Source organism: Nerophis lumbriciformis, linkage group LG05 (genome assembly GCF_033978685.3).
Source record: "Nerophis lumbriciformis linkage group LG05, RoL_Nlum_v2.1, whole genome shotgun sequence".
NCBI lineage: Eukaryota > Metazoa > Chordata > Actinopteri > Syngnathiformes > Syngnathidae > Nerophis > Nerophis lumbriciformis.
Window position 1 is genome coordinate 56,399,016 of NC_084552.2, and position 21,387 is coordinate 56,420,402.

The 21,387-nt window shown below is 41.2% G+C and overlaps 1 protein-coding gene across 4 annotated transcripts in view; it reads left to right on the forward strand.

The window, feature by feature from the left end:
• The window catches only part of gramd4a (GRAM domain containing 4a), a 105,515-nt gene that overhangs the window by 53,969 nt on the left and 30,159 nt on the right, over window positions 1-21,387 (forward strand). For all 4 annotated transcript variants that reach the window (XM_061959767.1, XM_061959768.2, XM_061959770.2 and 1 more), the window contains one exon: window positions 8,420-8,540. In XM_061959767.1, the coding sequence (XP_061815751.1) occupies window positions 8,420-8,540 (121 nt within the window). The remainder of the gene's footprint in view (window positions 1-8,419; window positions 8,541-21,387) is intronic.

The window sequence follows — 21,387 nt, forward strand, 5'->3', positions numbered from 1 at the left end:
TGTCACTACAATCATTTATTTGTTTTACATTATTCCCTCTTAGTAGTAGTGTGTTTGCGTGCTCGTATTACATGTTGTTTGCTGTGTGATGTTGCATTTTCATATCAAGTTCATTTTAGTGTGGTGCAGGTTGTTGCTTGCATTGGTAAAAATATATCTGATGCTGTCACGTTAACATAAAACCACAACAAAATTAGCGCGCCACGTTACATCAAACGTCTCGCTAACGGCATTGTAATGTACATAAAAGTATTTATTAGATTACTCGTTACTATTAAATGTAACTTATTTTTAATGGTATTACGGACACTTATAAGCAGACTTCAGACTAGTTATACTAATCAAATCAAATCAAATCAACTTTATTTATAGAGCACATTTAAAATTTACCACAGGGGTAGCCAAAGTGCTGTACAATGAGCAGGTTAAAAGATAAAACGAGTACCGAGCAAACACAACACAACACAAACAGAACACGATAAAAAATAGATAATTAAAATAGAATTAATAAAAACATAAAAACAGGATCACAGCAGGTGTATTATGGGGCGCCATTGCAGGATGGATATCACTCAGTGTTAAAAGCCATGGAATAAAAGTATGTTTTTAAGAGAGATTTAAAAACAGGAAGAGAGGAGGCTTGTCTAACACTCAGGGGTAGGTCGTTCCAGAGCTTGGGAGCAGCAACGGCGAAAGCTCTGTCACCTCTAAGCTTCAGCCTTGTGTCAGGGACCGTCAACAGCAGCTGATCGGCTGATCTTAAGGATCGGGTGGGGCAGTAAGGCTGAAGGAGGTCGGAGAGATAGGTTGGCGCGAGGTTGTTTAGACATTTAAAAACAAATAAAAGGAGTTTAGAATGTATTCGGTAACGCACAGGGAGCCAGTGAAGGGACGCTAAAATAGGGGTGATGTGCTCACGTCTGCGGGTCTGTGTTAGCAGACCAGCAGCAGAGTTCTGCACGAGCTGCAGGCGGGCGAGGGAGGCCTGGCTAATGCCAACATACAGGGCATTACAATAATCAAGACGAGTCGAGATAAAAGCGTGGATTAATTTCTCAAGATCATGTCTTGATAGAAGCGGTTTCACTTTCGCTATTTGGCGTAATTGATAAAAGCTTTTTTGAACGACGCTGCTGATTTGTTTTTCGAATTTAAAATCTGAGTCAAACTTTACCCCCAGGTTTGTGACAGAGTCGCTGAGATACGGGGTCAGAGTGCCGAGGTCAACGTTGGGGGAGGGAGAGCGACTTGGACCGAACAACATAACTTCTGTTTTATCTTCATTTAGGCTCAGGAAGTTAGCTGAAAGCCAGACTTTGATGTCGTGCAGGCAGTCAATAAGACGTTGAACCGTGTTATTTTGTGCCATGGGAAAATAAATCTGGCAATCATCGGCATAAAAATGAAATGCAATACTGTACTTCCTAAAAATAGAACCAAGGGGGAGAAGGTAAAGCGCAAATAAAATTGGGGCAAGGATTGAGCCCTGGGGGACCCCATGTGGTAAAGGAGCTGTGGACGACATAAAACTGTCTACTTTTACACAAAAACTCCTGTTTCCTACTAGACAGGGGCTATTACACTATCGTCCAGTGCCAACACATTTTCAGATAGTCCGAGAGCCTTGATGTAACGAGCACTGTTTACTAGTAAGCAGATAGCAAAATACATATTTTGTACATATTTCCATCAACCAAAATGCAGAGGAGTGATTGTCCTGCCCACAAACATATAAGAGCTTATAGCTACCGTATTTTCCGCACCATAAAGCGCCCTGGGTTATAAGCCGCGCCTTCAATGAACGGCATATTTCAAAACTTTGTCCACCTATAAGCCGCCCCGTGTTATAAGCCGCATCTAACTGCGCTAAAGGAATGTCAAAAAAACAGTCAGATAGGTCAGTCAAACTTTAATAATATATTAAAAACCAGCGTGATGTGGGCGCGCATGGAGTCGTATATCAACATGGACGGAGCTGCGTGAAAAAAGCCACCCGGCCTCTTCGCGTAAACTTACCTTAACCACTCGCTCATCTTTTCTTCATCCATCCATCCTTTCGAGTTAGCTTTTATGATGACGCCGGCTGGAAAGGTCTCTTTTGGCAAGGTCTTCCTTTTGAATATCACCATGGGTGGAAGTTTCTGGCCATTAGCATGGCAAGCTAGAACCACAGTGAAGGATGACTTCTCATTCCCTGTGGTGCGAATATTCACCGTACGTGCTCCCGTTGTATCCACAGTGCGGTTCACAGGAATATCAAAAGTCAGTGGAACCTCGTCCATGTTGATAATGTTCTCTGGCCGGATCTTTTTTTCAGCTATCTTGTTTTTACAATATGCACGGAAAGTAGCCAGCTTTTCTTGAAAGTCTTTAGGCAGTTGCTGTGAAATAGTAGTCCGTGTGCGGATGGAGAGATTGCGTCTTGGAAACCTGTCGCTTAGTAGGAGCCATTTTGTGGTCTTTACAGATGTAAACACACAAAGGAAATGAAACGTAATATCCGCGCGCTTCTTCTTCTTCTACGCGGGCGGGTGGTTGCTTACAGTAGAAGAAGAAGCGCTTCCTGTTCTATGGGGGCGGTTGCTTGCGTAGAAGAAGAAGCACTTCCTCTTCTACGGGGAAAAAAGATGGCGGCTGTTTACCGTAGTTGCGAGACCGAAACTTTATGAAAATGAATCTTAATATTAATCCATATATAAAGCGCACCGGGTTATAAGCTGCACTGTCAGCTTTTGAGTAAATTTGTGGTTTTTAGGTGCGGCTAATAGTGCGGAAAATACGGTATTCACCTGGCAGCATGTGAGCCAAATTTAGGCCAATAACCTTAAAAACAACACATTTTTGCACTAGATTCTGAAAAAAAACAAACAACAAAAAACAGTTGTTGTATAAAGCAGCGGTCCCCAAAGTTCAAACCCTTGACACAACAGGGGGTTAGGGTAGTAAATGGGATATTGTAAAAATCTAAAACTGTTGTAATTTACTAATATTTTAAACAAAGAAGATTATCACGTCAAAGTAAAACCACAAATTGAATAGTGACTTGTCGATTTTGAGTTTTTTGTCCAGAAAAAAGATGAAAATCGATTGCATTTAGAACTTTTGGAGCAAAATAAAGTTGTGAAAGCAAGTTGAATCTGTAGTTACTTGCAAAACTAATACAAATCAGTCTTCTTATATATATATTTTTATTACTTTTGAACGTTTTCAATGGTTCCGCCCCGGATATTTGGATAATATTTGACTAGCATAAATCTCGTCCTTCTGTTTTGATTTATGACAATATTTGCCTTTTAGTGACAAACTAAGAATAGAGAAACCAGAGTGTATAAACAGAATAAACTTGTGGGCTGCATTGTGACATAGTGACCCAGGGTCAAGCTGTTTTATTTATAGATGGCTGCGATCTATTTTTAGAAGAGAACAGCGGTGTGGTCCGTTTGATTAATTAACTGTTAGAGCCTCTATGGGAAAAAAAAAAAAAAGGTCACACACTTTCAACATTATGGGTTTTAATGGACATATTTTGTTGAAGGCTGTTTTTAGTGCAGGTTCGACCCACTGAGTGCATCATCACCCCGGTTCGCTAATTTCTTAATAGGTTTACTAATGACTGTAGCCCTCCTGGCACTGGTACGCTTGCCAGTGCTAAGCTGCTTTGGCCATAGAAAGCTTTGGCCGACCTTTTAACCCACAGATCTACTGTATACAGACATATTCAGTACTGTATCGACTTAAGGCGAAGATTAGCAAGGTATACACAACAGCAGCAGTCCCTTTATTGCTTGGATTCAAAATGACGTCATGTCCGGTTCATTTAATACACGTGGTGGTCAAATCAGCGTCTGTTCCTAATAGTTACTGGTGCCATTTATCCTTTCTCAAAGAAAAAAGCCCTATGCTTGCGTTGTTTTCGGCTGTACGAACTGTTTGAATCGTAAAAAAAGGATTACCGTATTTTCCGCACTATAAGGCGCACCGGATTATTAGCCGCACCTTCTATGAATTACATATTTCATAATTTTGTCCACCAATAAGCCGCCCCGGACTATAAGCCGCGCCTACGCTGCGCTAAAGTGAATGTAAAAAAAACGCTGCGCTAAAGTGAATGTCAAAAAAACAGTCAGATAGTTCAGTCAAACTTTAATAATATATTGAAAACCAGCGTTCTAACAACTCTGTCCCAAAATGTACGCAAATGTGCAATCACAAACATAGTAAAATTCAAAATGGTGTAGAGCAATAAATAGCAACATAATGTTGCTCGAACGTTAATGTCACAACACACAAAATAAACATAGCGCTCACCTTCTGAAGTTATTCTTCATTTGTAAATCCTTCGAATTCTTCGTCTTCGGTGTCCGAATTGAAAAGTTGCGCAAGCGTGGGATCCAAAAATGGCCGGCTCCGTCTCGTCGAAGTCATCGGATTCAGTGTCGCTGTTGTTGTGCAGCAGTTCTGTGAATCCTGCCTTCCGGAAAGCTCGGACCACAGTTGTGACCGAAATATCTGCCCAGGCATTTACGATCCACTGGCAAATGTTGGCGTATGTCGTCCGGCGCTGTCTGCCCGTCTTAGTGAAGGTGTGTTCGCCTTCGGAGCTGTGTGAAAAAAGCCACCCGGCCTCTTCGCGTAAACTTCCCTTAACCACTCGCTCATCTTTTCTTCATCCATCCATCCCTTCGAGTTAGCTTTTATGATGACGCCGGCTGGAAAGGTCTCTTTTGGCAAGGTCTTCCTTTTGAATATCACCATGGGTGGAAGTTAGCATGGCAAGCTAGAACCACAGTGAAGGATGACTTCTCATTCCCTGTGGTGCGAATATTCACCGTACGTGCTCCCGTTCCACAGTGCGGTTCACAGGAATATCAGTTGCTGTGAAATACGGTAGTAATCCGTGTGCGGATGGAGAGATTGCGTCTTTTTATGAACCGGATCCTTGTCGCGTAGTAGGAGCCATTTTGTGGTCTTTACAGATGTAAACAGGAAATGAAACGTACGGTGATATCCGCGCGTTTTTTCTTCTTCTTCCGGGGGCGGGTGGTTGCTTACAGTAGAAGAAGAAGCGCTTCCTGTTCTATGGGGGCGGGTGCTTTCCTTGGCGGTTGCTTGCGTAGAAGAAGAAGCGCTTCCTGTTCTACCGGGAAAAAAGATGGCGGCTGTTTACCGAAGTTGCGAGATCGAAACTTTATGAAAATGAATCGTAATAAAGCGCACCGGGTTATAAGGCGCACTGTCAGCTTTTGAGAAAAATTGTGGTTTTTAGGTGCGCCTTATAGTGCGGAAAATACGGTACCCTTTCTTCAGAATTACTCGCAATGTTATCAAGAATGGCGGAAGAGTGCAAGATTTTATGAAAGACGACAAAAGTACCACGCACTCCAGTGCCAAGGCAGCAGAGCCGAAGAATGGACAAGTTTACAGCGATCACTCCGTTAAAAGTTTGTTTGATATACTTTTAAAGTTTATTATTTGTCATTTAAGTATTGATAAAAATTGTATTTCTTAAGACACATTTTTGCTACGAGTGTTCCGTAAAGCACCGACTCAATCAATCAATCAATTCCTTTATTGTCATTGTCATAGTAACACTTAAGTCATACATGTCAACGAGATTTTGTTTGAGCTTTGTCCAGCGGCATAGAAACTGCATTGATGTGCAGGTTGACAATAGTTTACATTTTAGCATTGTCAGGAAGATCGCGATAAGAGGGACGTAGGGGTGGGAACAGTCAGATGTCGGATGGGTGTTACGTTGATGTTGCAGCAATGCAATGTCCAGAGCACAATTATTGAGGTGGTGAAGAGTAGGGTTGTCCCAATCCGATATTTGGATCGGATCGGCTGCCGATATTTGCCCAAAAATGCGTATCGGCCAGGCATGGGAAAATGCCGATCCAGATCCAGTTTAAAAAAAAATTCCGGTCCGTGTTTTCCAATGCACCGATTTAAATAATACATTCCACTTTTCTGCTGCTCCCTAATTTTCGTTCCGCATTTTCCAGCACACCTTCAACACAGCCACAGGTCTGTGTCCTAACCGTTAAGACGGCCATGTGAATTAAAAGTTACCGGTAAAAATGTCTGCTGTGTGAGGGCAAACAATTGAAGGGAGTGTGTAGATAGTTTTTTTTTTGTTTTTTTTTTAAGTTTACACTGGTTCAAGAGCAAGTATTGATGCTGAGTTATAGACATTTTATCTGTGTTTTGCTTTTTTAAATAATGTTTACAGCATTATTTGCACTTTATACTGTTCACTTTTTTACTGTTCAATGATGCCATTTCTCTTTGTCATGTATAATTTTGTCTATTTTGTGTTTATCCTTGAATAAACAGGTCAGTTTCTTGTTACCAACCATTGTGTATTATTCAAACTCACCTAATTCAGCTGGCTAGTTGTTATCAAGAGTACTAAAACCCTTTTCAACATGAATCTGACAACTAAGTAGGTTAAATAACTTTAAACTTTAATACATGCTCGGATAGGCCAGTATCGGCCAGTATCGATATCGGATCGGAAGTGCAAAAACAACATCGGTATCGGATCGGAAGTGCAAAAACCTGGATCGGGACATCCCTAGTGAAGAGTGAGGTAATAAGATGGTCCGGGGCAGCAAAGGGGCAGGCTGTTCATTTAGCAGTCTCACAGCCTGGGGATACAGACTGTGAGACATTCTGGTGGTCCTGGCGCGAATCGATCTATACCTCCTTCCAGAGGGTAGCAGGTTGAAGAGGCCATGTGCTGGGTGGTATCTGTCCTTCAGGATGTTGTGTACTCGCTTTAGGCAGCGAGTTGTGTACATGGCACTCATCTCTGGGAGTATCGTCCTTGTAATTTTCCCCGCCGCTTTAACCGCTCGCTGGAGGGCCTGTTGGTTCGCTTTAGTGCAGCTAGCAAACTACACTAAAATCCGTAAGTGAGGACACTGCTGATGGCACCAGCAGTGTCCTCACTTACTCAGTGAGTAAGTGAGGACTCAGTGAGTCTAAATAAAAGGGAGCAAAACCTAAAAGAGTACAATTTTATCAAAGGCAACGATCATAAATGAAGCTGTCAGCACGTACACAATGTTGACATCTATAGTTATATTTTTATAAATATGGGGAAAAACACTAGTACTTGTATACGGCACGTGCAACAGCAACGGGAAGAAAACGAACATGGCTGTAGACACAAAGTTAAATCATGAAATGCAACCTCACCCGAGAAATAAATCATACATATTTATCCGGTACAGTCTTGATACCAATGTCCTTGACCCAGCCACACACAAAGAAGTTGTAAAACTCCATGCTTTTCAAAGTTTTCATCTGTACTGTCATGGAGAATGATGTCTGGAGGACACGACAGATGGATTGGGATGTTTGGGAACTGCACCGACTAATAATCCATATCACTCAACGTTTCTTTTTTGATAAAGTATAAGGATATACTCCTATGCATATTTCGATTTTTTGCTCATATCTGCTTTTTGCAGGAATATATAGGCCCTTTGTGTACTCAGTGGGCACCCTGCTTGCTACACAACAGCCATCTTAGCTTGGTTTACCATCACTGGTTTTCACTTCCGGGAAAAAAATCACTTGTCGGAATACAAGCAATACTAAGTTGATGAACAAAAAAGGGAACTATTGGCAATAAGGCCCCCTCACACCATGGTCGCAAACTGTTCAAACTCCTCCCCTCCGGCAGGCGTTACCAATCACCACACCAAAACAATCTGTCATAGGAACAGTTTCTGCCCCCAGGCTATCACTCTGATGATTGCCAAACAGTCACAGGGTGTCAGACCTGTCGTTGTGAAATAACGCTGGAACATGTCGGTCACAGGGAATGTACTCATGAACTCATGTTCACGTCATCATCCTTTTGCTGTATTCACCACTGCACTATTATCTTATTAGCCTTGTACATGTTGGTTATTCAAGTACTTGTTTATATGTTTTGTTAACTGTTAATATGTATTCTTTACATTAAACAAAGAGAGCACGGTCTACCAATTAAAATTACTTGTGTTTAACATACCTGGTCAATAAGGCTGATTCTGATTCTGATAGAATGCCTATTTAAATGTTTTTGGCGATATCAAAGAGGGACTTCTCCCTTTTTGTTCTCAATTTATCACCCTCCGTCCTTTAAAATATTAATGTGTCCTTTTAGTCGGGGGACAAAAGGACAGAGGAATTGCAGCTGATGTTGCAGCCCTGTTGCAGAAAGTCCTGACACCTGAGACACACTCGGTGCTGATGGACACGGTGGACGAGCGGGTCAGAGCTGAAGGTGAAAGACGGAAACGAGGGCGCTAAGCAAATGAAGCGATGTTTCTTTCTGGGGTTGTTGTGTAATCATGTTCAAAGCAGCAAGGCCACTTTATTTACTGTACACCCAGTTCTCATTCTCCCGTGTTGTCTTTTCCAGAGGAGGAGCTGAGGAAACTGCGGGAGGAGACCAATGTGGACTCCCTGCGGCAGGAGCTGGAGAGGGAGCGGAGCAAGCGCCTCGACCTGGAGCACAAGATGGGGGACGTGCTGAAGACCAGGTAAAGACTATTTAGGAGTTCAGTCAAGGACCACTATATTAAGTGGCAATAAAACTCTATATCACTGAGTGTACTTAACTACTGATTGTTCCTGTTTCTGCGTCTTTGTGTACGATTGGGTTCATTTTGGTAAGGGTTGCGATAAGAACACAAAGATGCATAGCATTGAACAGAATTGATCACAGTTCTCGCAGTAATTAAGCTGCTAGTGTTTCATTGGTGTAGCCAATTTGGCTTAGAGATATCCACACATTGTTGACCAATAAAGCTCAGCCTTTTTGCACATGTTGATACAAGTGTTTATCAGGCACTTAAAAAGCACTTTTGTTGCTTTGTAATGCCTTTTACTGGCCCCACTAAGGGTGTACATACACACGGACTAGGCCAGTGGTTCTCAATCTTTTTTTGTCATCCCCCACTTTGCACAAGGGGGAGTTTTCAAGCCCCACCTGCCCCCATCGCCCCAACAGAACGCTAATGCCAAGCTTAACATTTTCTAATTTATTGAACATCAAGTAACATCAAGTTGTATACATTCAAACTCAATAACATAAAATAACATCAAGTTCAATAATACATAAAATAACTGTGCAGCTGTGGTATAACTTGCATCAAGTTCAATAATAAATAAAATAACTTGCATCAAGTTCAATAATAAATAAAGCAAAAGTGTTATAACTTGCATCAAGTTCAATAATAAATCAAAAACAGTGTTATAACTTGCATAAAGTTCAATAATAAATCAAAAAAAGTGTTATAACTTGCATCAAGTTCAATAATAAATAAATAAAAAGTGTTATAACTTGCATCAGGTTCAATAATAAATCAAATAAAAGTGTTATAACTTGCATCAAGTTCAATAATAAATAAAATAAAAGTGCCACTTTGCAATTTTTGCAAAAAAAAAAAAGAGGAGCTATGCATTTGGCAAGACAGGGCAAGTGACAGCACTTTGCCCCGGGAGAGCCACCTTGCTTCACTGTGAAACAGCACGGCTGTATGATCAGCTCCCATTTCCTCACACAGTGCAGAGAACAGTCGCACTTTCAGTGGTCGTGTTTTGATCAAATTGACCGCGCTCACAACATCTGTTAAAACCTCATTGAGTTGGGGGCGAGTGCTTCCCGGTGAATGACACAGTGTGTCTAACCCTCTTTATTAGACCCTGCAGCCCGTTTCTTCACCCTGCCATGGTCTGTGCGCCATCACAGCAAAAGCCCACACAGTTTTCCCATTTAAGGTCGTGTTCTTTGAGGAAACTGTCCATTATCTTGAACAGCTCATCAGCAGTGGCTCTATTTTTTATGTATTTGCAAAACAGCAAATGCTCGCAGTGACTCGCCATTCACAAAGCGGACGTATGCGATGAACAGGCAGTCTTTATTGCTGTCAGTAGCTTCGTCCACTTGAAAAGCAAAACGACTTTCTTTTAATTTGTCTACGAGTTGTTCCTCAAGAGCACTTGCAATGTCGCATATACGTCTCGCAACTGTGTCGTTTGACAGTGGGACAGACAGCTTTTCATTTTGCTGCGCTTGTCTCGTCTAGTTTGTTCCGCTTAGCCCCGCCCCCATTAGTTACTGTTGCTATGTCTGACAAACTTTCGCTCCTACCTAGAAATTTAAAGCCTACAGGAAAAATAAGTAATTTACATTTATTTATATAGCGGATTTCACAGACAGAATCACAAAGTGATTTACAGTGCGTATAGAAAATGAAAGCATAGTAAAAAAAAAAAATCTAAGAATATAATTAAAAAAAAATTAAATAAAGTGTAATTTCCTCCCGTTCCTCGCGCCCCACCTGTCATGTCTCTATTCCCCACCAGTGGGGCGTGCCCCACACTTTGAGAAACGCTGGACTAGGCCAATCGTAACGTGCTTGGGGCTACTTCACACCTCACATCCGGCTAGTGCGAGTGTTCTGATCCGTGCTCAAGTTTGGCACACTGCCCCTCTGGCACAATTGGAAGATGTTGGCCGAGTCATGAAATGACTGTAATGTGATTGCCCTTCTCAAGTTCTTAATAACTGACTCATTTTATAATGGAAAATAATACAAAGACTCAAAGTACCGTATTTTTCGGACCATAGGGCGCACCGGATTATAAGGTGCACTGTCGATGAACAGTCTATTTTTAAACACAAGGTGCATATAGGGGTCCATCCATCCATCCATCTTCTTCCGCTTATCCGAGGTCGGGTCGCGGGGGCAGCAGCCTAAGCAGGGAAGCCAAGACTTCCCTCTCCCCAGCCACTTCGTCCAGCTCCTCCCGGGGGATCCCGAGGCGTTCCCAGGCCAGCCGGGAGACATAGTCTTCCCAACGTGTCCTGGGTCTTCCTCGTGGCCTCCTACCGGTCGGACATGCCCTAAACACCTCCTTAGGGAGGCGCTCGGGTGGCATCCTGACCAGATGCCCGAACCACCTCATCTGGCTCCTCTCGATGCGGAGGAGCAGCGGCTTTACTTTGAGCTCCCCCCGGATGACAGAGCTTCTCACCCTATCTCTAAGGGAGAGCCCCGCCACCCGGCGGAGGAAACTCATTTCGGCCGCTTGTACCCGTGATCTTGTCCTTTCGGTCATAACCCAAAGCTCATGACCATAGGTGAGGATGGGAACGTAGATCGACCGGTAAATTGAGAGCTTTGCCTTCCGGCTCAGCTCCTTCTTCACCACAACGGATCGATACAGCGTCCGCATTACTGAAGACGCCGCACCGATCCGCCTGTCGATCTCACGATCCACTCTTCCCTCACTCGTGAACAAGACTCCGAGGTACTTGAACTCCTCCACTTGGGGCAAGATCTCCTCCCCAACCCGGAGATGGCACTCCACCCTTTTCCGGGCGAGAACCATGGACTCGGACTTGGAGGTGCTGATTCTCATCCCAGTCGCTTCACACTCAGCTGCGAACCGATCCAGTGAGAGCTGAAGATCCTGGCCAGATGAAGCCATCAGGACCAAATCATCTGCAAAAAGCAGAGACCTAATCCTGCAGCCACCAAACCGGATCCCCTCAACGCCTTGACTGCGCCTAGAAATTCTGTCCATAAAAGTTATGAACAGAATCGGTGACAAAGGGGTCATATCATGATTTTTTACCTACATTTAAAACCCTTCATTGGGATCCACATAGCCTTGAATTGTGGTTCTTGGGTCAGCATTTTGCATAGATTATGTTTTATAGGCGGCAGCACGGTGGGAGAGGGGTTAGTGCATCTGCCTCACGATACGAAGGTCCTGAGTAGTCCTGAGTTCAATCCCGGGCTCGGGATCTTTCTGTGTGGAGTTTGCATGTTCTCCCCGTGACGACTCTGGCTTCCTCCCACCTCCAAAGACATGCACCTGCGGATAGGTTGATTGGCAACACTAAATGGTCCCTAGTGTGTGAATGTGAGTGTGAATGTTGTCTCTCTATCTGTGTTGGCCCTGTGATGAGGTGGCGACTTGTCCAGGGTGTACCCCGCCTTCCGCCCAAATTCAGCTGAGATAGGCTCCAGCGACCCTGAAAGGGACAAGCGGTAGAAAATGGATGGATGGATGTTTTATAGGACGTTTTCTCACCTTCTCTTCAGGATGCGCCGTTTGGTGGGCGGGTCTTATTTAAGTGGCCCAATTTCAACAGCGTCTTCTACCCGTCATCTTTTTTTGTAATGTTTAGCGCTTCCATAGCGAGTCTGACAGATATAAGTTAGAACTATACGCTACTTTGTATTAGAATTGGCAACAGCAGAATATGACTAGCCCAAAGCAAGAGGATAGGGAAAATGAAGGAGCGGTGTCTCCTAATAAGTGCCATTTTAGGGTCCTTATACACACACCGTAATAATACTTGTATGTTGAAGCACAGCTGACTATGGTAGCCAAAATGCTCCGACAATCCATCAAGCGATACGGCTTTGTAGTTGACCAACGTCGTACTAAAACATTCTGACAGATTTTTGAGCGTCATGTGTAATGTTCTATATTCCCACTGATACATCAAAGTTTTGGTGTTGCTAGAGTCATTTATTTAACAGGCTTCAACCTGCAGTCCACACGTATCTCTTATATGTGACTGCTATCTACTGGTCATACTTACCATTACACCATGTACCAAATTGGTTCGAGGTCAGGCCAACCACAAATAATTCATATACAAGACGCACTGGGTTATAAGGTGCAGTGTCGATTTTTAAGAAAATTAAAGAATTTTAAGTGCGTCCTTTAGTCCGAAAAATAAGGTAATCCAAAAGTCGAATCCAAGGCACATTTGCTTTTGTTTCAAAGTAATTCATGATAACTGCCACCTTCCACGAGAATGGAAATAATCTACAAAGTCAGGGGAATTGTGGTAGGGATGTAAGGATTATTGTGAGCAAAATTATTACTGTTATCATAATTATCACAATATTGTTGAAAGTACTTATACACACACCGAAATATTTTAACCCAAGTTTTAATTAAAAAAAATAGATAAGCTTCCTCACTTTATACTTTCCTTGGCAGAAGAAACATTAGATATCGTCTCGGCTTCTCAAGGACCATATTATTGTTATATTGTTATTTATTTTTTATTTGATTCATAACTGTTTTAAAGTGTATTTTAATGATTAAGACAAAACAGGTGTTTGTATTGGGGAAATACATTGTGTCTTGTATTCATGTTAGCATTTAAGCTTGCTCGCGATTAGCGCGATAGCCTGCATCTCAATCAATCATGGCTATACGATAATCAAAAACTTTTAAATGGTAATACTAACAGTTAGGAATTTTACTGCGGTTCATCGTTAATGGTAATCGTTAGATCCCTAAATTGCAGTAATGCAGAGTGATGGGACAAGCTAATGGGTCAAAGCACGGACAGTTTCGGTGCGACCCGCTAAACCCTAAACCTCAAAATACTTGTATTGACATGATTTATAAGGTGACCCTAATGTTTAAAGACCTGTTTTTGGAAGGCAAAATCAAAGATCACCATTTTCCTAAAATGATCAACTTTAGGTATTTTGTTAAAACCATTGACACCTGTGTCTTGGAATCTTTTATCCCATCATGTGCGCATACATTGTCCTCACACACCACTGGTGTTTGTGTATTCGTGTGCAGTCTGATGATGCTTGTCGGGATCACCAATGGGAAATTCCACAGGTGCTCGCCAAGTGATTACCGGCACACAATCGTGAATTTAAGAGCGCCAAAAACACTCCCTGCATTAATCCCTTGTTGTTGGAAAGATGTGGACTGATAGTAAACACTGTTCATGAGTAAGGCGTCAGGACTTGGTGGCTAAAATTAGAACACTCCGGTTACCCTGGGAAGTTTCCATGTGTAAAGAGAATGGCCTTAGTTAAATTTAGTCACTAACACTATCAGACGGCAGTGTCCTACTTACAGCGCTGGGAATTGACAGAACTCCACAGGCCCATTGAACGATATTGCTCCGTTCATATTACTGAAGGTAATCCAGAGTTTCATCTTCTGTGGATGAAGGAATAAAAGTAAATCCTGAATGTGCCACTACATTAGAACTGAAGCCTAAAGCATAAAACGATAAAAAGTAGTAAATAAGTGCCTAATAAATATAATGTAAGAAAAAAAGTCATGTCGGGGTGTTTTTATCAATTTAGTCGACGAAACAATTACGTTAAGATTATCCTTTAACAAGTAAAAAGTCAAGGGCGGTCATGGCATGTTCTTGCCGTCGATGCTGGTCAATTTTTTAGGGCAATTCTGGCAAGTAACAAGGGCGGTACCACTTGCCACTTGCCGTGGTTAAATTCTAACCCTGTCTGTCTATGTATGTATGCGTGTATATGTATTTATGTGTATATCTATATACATATGTATATGTTTGTATATACATTCATATATACGTATATTTATTTTACATGCAGTTAAGTATATATACATATGTGTAAGTTTACGTATATATATATATATATATATATATATATACTTATATGTCTTAATAAGGTTATCCAAAAAATAGTGCTCGATACCGTAGTAGAGCGCAATATATGTATGTGTGGGGAAAACAATCACAAGACTATTTCATCTCTACAGGCCTGTTTCATGAGGGGGGTACCCTCAATCGTCAGGAGATTTTAATGGGAGCATTCGCATATCATGGTTTATATAGGGCACAGAGTGGGTGGGTACAGGCTGGCCTAGGGGCGTGGTGATTGGTTCATGTGTTACATAGGAGGTGTTTCCGTCTATGGCGGCATGTTGTTACAATTTCGCTGCGCTTGTTGAGGGATGACAGGTCTGGACGGTAGATAATAAACAGTTTCTCTTTCAAGCATAGGTTGCATCTTTTATTACCACTATTGTAAGGTGTGCTGGATGCAAGCATTGGACACAAATTCCTCAACCTGATTGACAAACACTTTCCCAAAGACAACAACCTAAGAAAAGTATTCAACAAGAACAACATCAAATTGAGCTACAGCTGCATGAACAATATACGACAAATCATCTCAAACCACAACAAAACAATTGCAAATGAGCCGTCGACCCCCAGTCAGAACGACTCCAAAACCAACAAAGCATGTAACTGTCGAAAGAAACCTGATTGCCCCCTCAACGGGGGATGCTTACAAACATCAGTTGTCTACCAATCTAAGGTAATACGCAAGGACATTAACACATCCGACACATATGTAGGATTAACCGAGGGTGAATTCAAAACCAGATGGAACAATCACAAGGCTTCTTTCAGGAACAAAAACCTGCGAAATACCACAGAACTCAGCAAACACATTTGGGACCTCAAAGACAATAATGTTGAATATTCAATAACATGGCAAATTCTTGCATCCAGCACACCTTACAATAGTGGTAATAAAAGATGCAACCTATGATTGAAAGAGAAACTGTTTATTATCTACCGTCCAGACCTGTCATCCCTCAACAAGCGCAGCGAAATTGTAACAACATGCCGCCATAGACGGAAACACCTCCTAGGTAACACATGAACCAATCACCACGCCACATGAACCAATCACCACGCTCCTAGGCCAGCCTGTACCCACCCACTCTGTGCCCTATATAAACCATGATATGCGAATGCTCCCATTAAAATCTCCTGACGATTGAGGGTACCCCCCTCATGAAACAGGCCTGTAGAGATGAAATAGTCTTGTGATTTTTTCCCCCACACATACATATATATATACTTATATGTATACATATATGTTTATGTAGTATGTATATATGTGTGTATATATATATATTAGGCCTGGGCGATATTGGCTTTTATTAATATCTCGATATTTTTAGGCCATATCGCGATATATACGATATATATCTCGATATTTTGCCTTAGCCTTGAATGAACACTTGATGCATTTAATAGGGCGCATTAAAGGAGTCATATTATTATTATTTTTCTAAATGTAAAACACTTCCTTGTGGTCTACATAACATGTAATGGTGGTTCTCTGGTCAAAATGTTGCATAGATGATGTTTATGGGGCCATGTCCTTCGCTATGTAATAAGTTACTGCGGACGTTATCTCCTTGTGTTTGTGACTATGTTTTTCATATGGTGTTGATCTGTAAATGGAAGACGTCAGGCTCATTTGTCAGTGCAGGTTGTTTCGGCATTTTTTTGGGTGTGGCACCGGCCAGAGATGTTAAAACTACGGAGTTTAAAGCACGCTTCATTCTCTCGCGGGTGACTTTTTAAATGAAAGAACAGATTAGTAGTGCTGCTACCAATGTTCCCTCTAATTGTTCATGTGTGTGAGCAAACACAAAAGTGGAGCACATGTGAGCAACATCACACGTGGCAATACCAGCAGCACACCTGTCTCAAACCAATCTTTTATAATAACACTCAAATGAGAGGAGTCATTTTCATATTATTTTGTAATATTAGTGATTTGGCCCACTTGTAATGAAAATAAAAGAAATGTTGTTTTTCATAAGCTATAGATTAGTATTGTACAATATGTCTGGGTGGGGGTCCTGCTTTGGAAACCATTTGTACCCCTTTCAGAGATCACATTTAGTTGCTCTTAAACATCCTCATGTTGCACAATGAAATGTAAGCATAGGATGAAGTGTGCATTCCTGTAACTTTCTCTAGTAACAGCATTCCATGATTAATATCAATCAATTAACATTAATAATAAATGACAGTAGAATAAGCACACGTATGACTGAGGAGTCATACAGGTAAAAGCCAGTAAATTAGAATATTTTGAAAAACTTGATTTATTTCAGTAATTGCATTCAAAAGGTGTAACTTGTACATTATATTTATTCATTGCACACAGACTGATGCATTCAAATGTTTATTTCATTTAATTTTTATGATTTGAAGTGGCAACAAATGAAAATCCAAAATTCCGTGTGTCACAAAATTAGAATATTACTTAAGGCTAATACAAAAAAGGGATTTTTAGAAATGTTGGCCAACTGAAAAGTATGAAAATGAAAAATATGAGCATGTGCAATACTCAATACTTGGTTGGAGCTCCTTTTGCCTCAATTACTGCGTTAATGCGGCGTGGCATGGAGTCGATGAGTTTCTGGCACTGCTCAGGTGTTATGAGAGCCCAGGTTGCTCTGATAGTGGCCTTCAACTCTTCTGCGTTTTTGGGTCTGGCATTCTGCATCTTCCTTTTCACAATACCCCACAGATTTTCTATGGGGCTAAGGTCAGGGGAGTTGGCGGGCCAATTTAGAATAGAAATACCATGGTCCGTAAACCAGGCACGGGTAGATTTTGCGCTGTGTGCAGCCGCCAAGTCCTGTTGGAACTTGAAATCTCCATCTCCATAGAGCAGGTCAGCAGCAGGAAGCATGAAGTGCTCTAAAACTTGCTGGTAGACGGCTGCGTTGACCCTGGATCTCAGGAAACAGAGTGGACCGACACCAGCAGATGACATGGCACCCCAAACCATCACCCAACCATGCAAATTTTGCATTTCCTTTGGAAATCGAGGTCCCAGAGTCTGGAGGAAGACAGGAGAGGCACAGGATCCACGTTGCCTGAAGTCTAGTGTAAAGTTTCCACCATCAGTGATGGTTTGGGGTGCCATGTCATCTGCTGGTGTCGGTCCACTCTGTTTCCTGAGATCCAGGGTCAACGCAGCCGTCTACCAGCAAGTTTTAGAGCACTTCATGCTTCCTGCTGCTGACCTGCTCTATGGAGATGGAGATTTCAAGTTCCAACAGGACTTGGCGCCTGCACACAGCGCAAAATCTACCCGTGCCCGGTTTACGGACCATGGTATTTCTCTTCTAAATTGGCCCGCCAACTCCCCTGACCTTAGCCCTATAGAAAATATGTGGGGTATTGTGAAAAGGAAGATGCAGAATGCCAGACCCAAAAACGCAGAAGAGTTGAAGGCCACTATCAGAGCAACCTGGGCTCTCATAACACCTGAGCAGTGCCAGAAACTCATCGACTCCATGCCACGCCGCATTAACGCAGTAATTGAGGCAAAAGGAGCTCCAACCAAGTATTGAGTATTGTACATGCTCATATTTTTCATTTTCATACTTTTCAGTTGGCCAACATTTCTAAAAATCCCTTTTTTGTATTAGCCTTAAGTAATATTCTAATTTTGTGACACACGGAATTTTGGATTTTCATTTGTTGCCACTTCAAATCATCAAAATTAAATGAAATAAACATTTGAATGCATCAGTCTGTGTGCAATGAATAAATATAATGTACAAGTTACACCTTTTGAATGCAATTACTGAAATAAATCAAGTTTTTCAAAATATTCTAATTTACTGGCTTTTACCTGTAGTGTAACTTTTTGTGGTGTTTGAGTTGTCCGACTTTTTGTGTGGCCATAAACGCACCAGTGGCTTAGTGCTATGCGTGTTGGTGACAGATGACAAGTTGCTTTTGGCCTGCTTTGTACGGCAGAAAATGACTAGTTTTTCGAGATAGAAGTTTTTTACTCATGTTTTTGCTGTGGTTATGGCCGAATACAAACAGTTTTGCTCAATAAAGTGATCGATATAATTCCTGTCCTCGAAGCATCTCGATAGACGTTACAATAATTGAACGGTGTTGACGAACACCGTCAGGGCCGCTTGTTGTCACTGTCACTCAGAGTTGCATTGCAAAATTACACACAATAAATGTGTTTATTTTGTTTAGAATTCAGATGGGATTTGATTTGGTGCGCGGCATATATTTGCTGTGCGCAGAGGACGCTTGAGCAGTGCGCAATTGCGCAGGCGCGCACCTTAGAGGGAACGTTGGCTGCTACCTTTTGTAGCAACGCTTCTGCTGCATACTTTGCATATTACTACTGAATATCTTCCCGCTTGAAGCCAAACTACCGCCAGATGATGGACCCCGTGCTGGGTTTTTTTTTGGCATTAATTGTTCTTCCTCCATTTGTGATCAGTTTCGCACCTTCTCTTGTATTGTCACTCTACACTTGTACCACCTGCCTCAGCTTGCGTTAGCATGATAATAATAATAATAATAATAACTGGGATTTATATAGCGCTTTTTTAAGTACCCAAAGTCGCTTTACATGTAGAACCCATCAATCATTCACACCTGGTGGTGGTAAGCTACTTTCATAGCCACAGCTGCCCTGGGGTAGACTGACGGAAGCGTGGCTGCAATTTTGCGCCAACGGCCCCTCCGACCACCACCTATCATTCGTCATTCAATTCACCGGTGTGAGTGGCACCGGGGGAAAAGGGTGAAGTGTCCCGCCCAAGGACACAACGGCAGCGATTTTTGGATGGTACGAGGCGGGGAGCGAACCTGCAACCCTCAGGTTTCTGGCACGGTTGCTCTACCCACTACGCCATGTCGCCCCTCTCTGCTGGGCGAGGGCGTGTGACGCTACACGCGCGACTGTATGTGACGTATGGAAGAAGGTGCGCTTGTTTTATGTCTCTGTGAGAAGGAGAGATGAGAACGAGTGAGAAGAGTCTGTAGTGTAATGCCTGCAGCTAAATGCAACTGCGTGACAACTATACTCCAATATCACGATATAATCATTTCCTATATCGCACAGAGGCAAACCCGCGATATATCGAGTATATCGTTATATCGCCCAGCCCTAATGTATATCTATATGCATGTATATATTTATATGTATATAGGTGTACATAATGTGATGGATATATGATTAATATAATGGAATATAAAAATTGAAATTTGGATTACTACCATGTTTACTTCTGTGACAACCTCCTCAAAGTTTTTTTTGACAATCTGAAATATCACGCAGCTATAATGCGACAAACATGGATAAGTGTGAGGATAGTGTTTTGCTTTTTCCATGTATGCTTTGTGGTAGATTTAAATGGGTTAAATTCAGAATGTTATGGTGCATGGACGTTTTTTATAATATCCACAAGTTGTGTTATATTGTGTTATGTGTGACCATGTCTGTTTGATATTTTTTTTTTTTGCACCATGACTAGGAAAGGTTGTTTGCATCGGGTCTTATGTAAATGTTGTGTTTCTCATTGCAAGTAGTTATAGACCGAATTACTCACGTTGTCCGCAGGATGGCGACAAAGTAGTAGCATAGATTTTGATTTTTAAAATAAATGTAAATCTCCCTGCGGCCAAATTTCTTATTAAACTCATGACGTCTCGCGCCGGCGTGCTGCACATGGCCTATAGGGTGTAGTGTGGACACCATTTCTTTATAGCCTCAATACAGTACAAATTTTATGGAAAAAGGTCGAAATATGTATTTCTGTTTGGCCTTTATTTTCTAATAAATGCACATCATCAACATTAAAATTACACTTTAAACATGTGGGCATTTATAAAAATAATAAAAATATAAATCTATCATGCACTCTATGGCAGTGGCCTTGCAGAAACTATATTTGCGTATTTAAATTCCAAAGCACACCAAGCAGTGCAGATTTTATACATTTTTATTAGTTACACGATTAGTTAAAAAATTAATTGAAGCAACAATATATGAATTGAGGCATTTTTTTCCACTTGCTTCTGCCCGAATGCAGCTGGGATAGGCTCCAGCACCCCCACGACCCTGAGAGGGACAAGCGGTAGAAAATGTATGGATGGATGATTATTCGTTGAAGCCCAATATGAAATTATGCTATAGAAGTACAATATACAAGTTGTGAAAAAATTGTGTGTGAATACTGTAAGTGCGCAAGCCAAACAGATTTGTTAACGTTTAAAAAGACGTCACGTACCAAGTTATATGACTCTAAGGCAGGGGTGCTCACACTTTTTCTGCAGGCGAGCTACTTTTCAATTGATCAAGTCGTGGGGATCTACTTCATTCATATATATAATTTATATTTACTTATTTATGAAATATATGTTTTTGTTAACAAGTTAAAGGTGTTTAATGATAATGCAAGCATGTTTAACACATATAGTTAATATTGTTAAAAAAATTAAAGGTGTTTAATGATAATACAAGTATGTTTAATATATATAGTTAATATTGTTAACAAGTTAAAGGTGTTTAAAGATAATACAAGCATGTTTAACACATAGTTAATATTGTTAATAAATTAAAGGTGTTTAATGATAATACAAGAATGTTTAATACATATAGTTAATATTAACAACTTAAATGTGTTTAAAGATAATACAAGCATGTTTAACACATATAGTTAATATTGTTAACAAGTTAAAGGTGTTTAATGATAATACAAGCATGTTTAACACATATAGTTAATATTGTTAACAAGTTAAAGGTGTTTAAAGATAATACAAGCATGTTTAACACATATAGTTAATATTGTTAACAAGTTAAAGGTGTTTAAAGATAATACAAGAATGTTTAACACATATAGTTAATATTGTTAACAAGTTAAAGGTGTTTAATGATAATACAAGCATGTTTAACACATATAGTTAATATTGTTAAC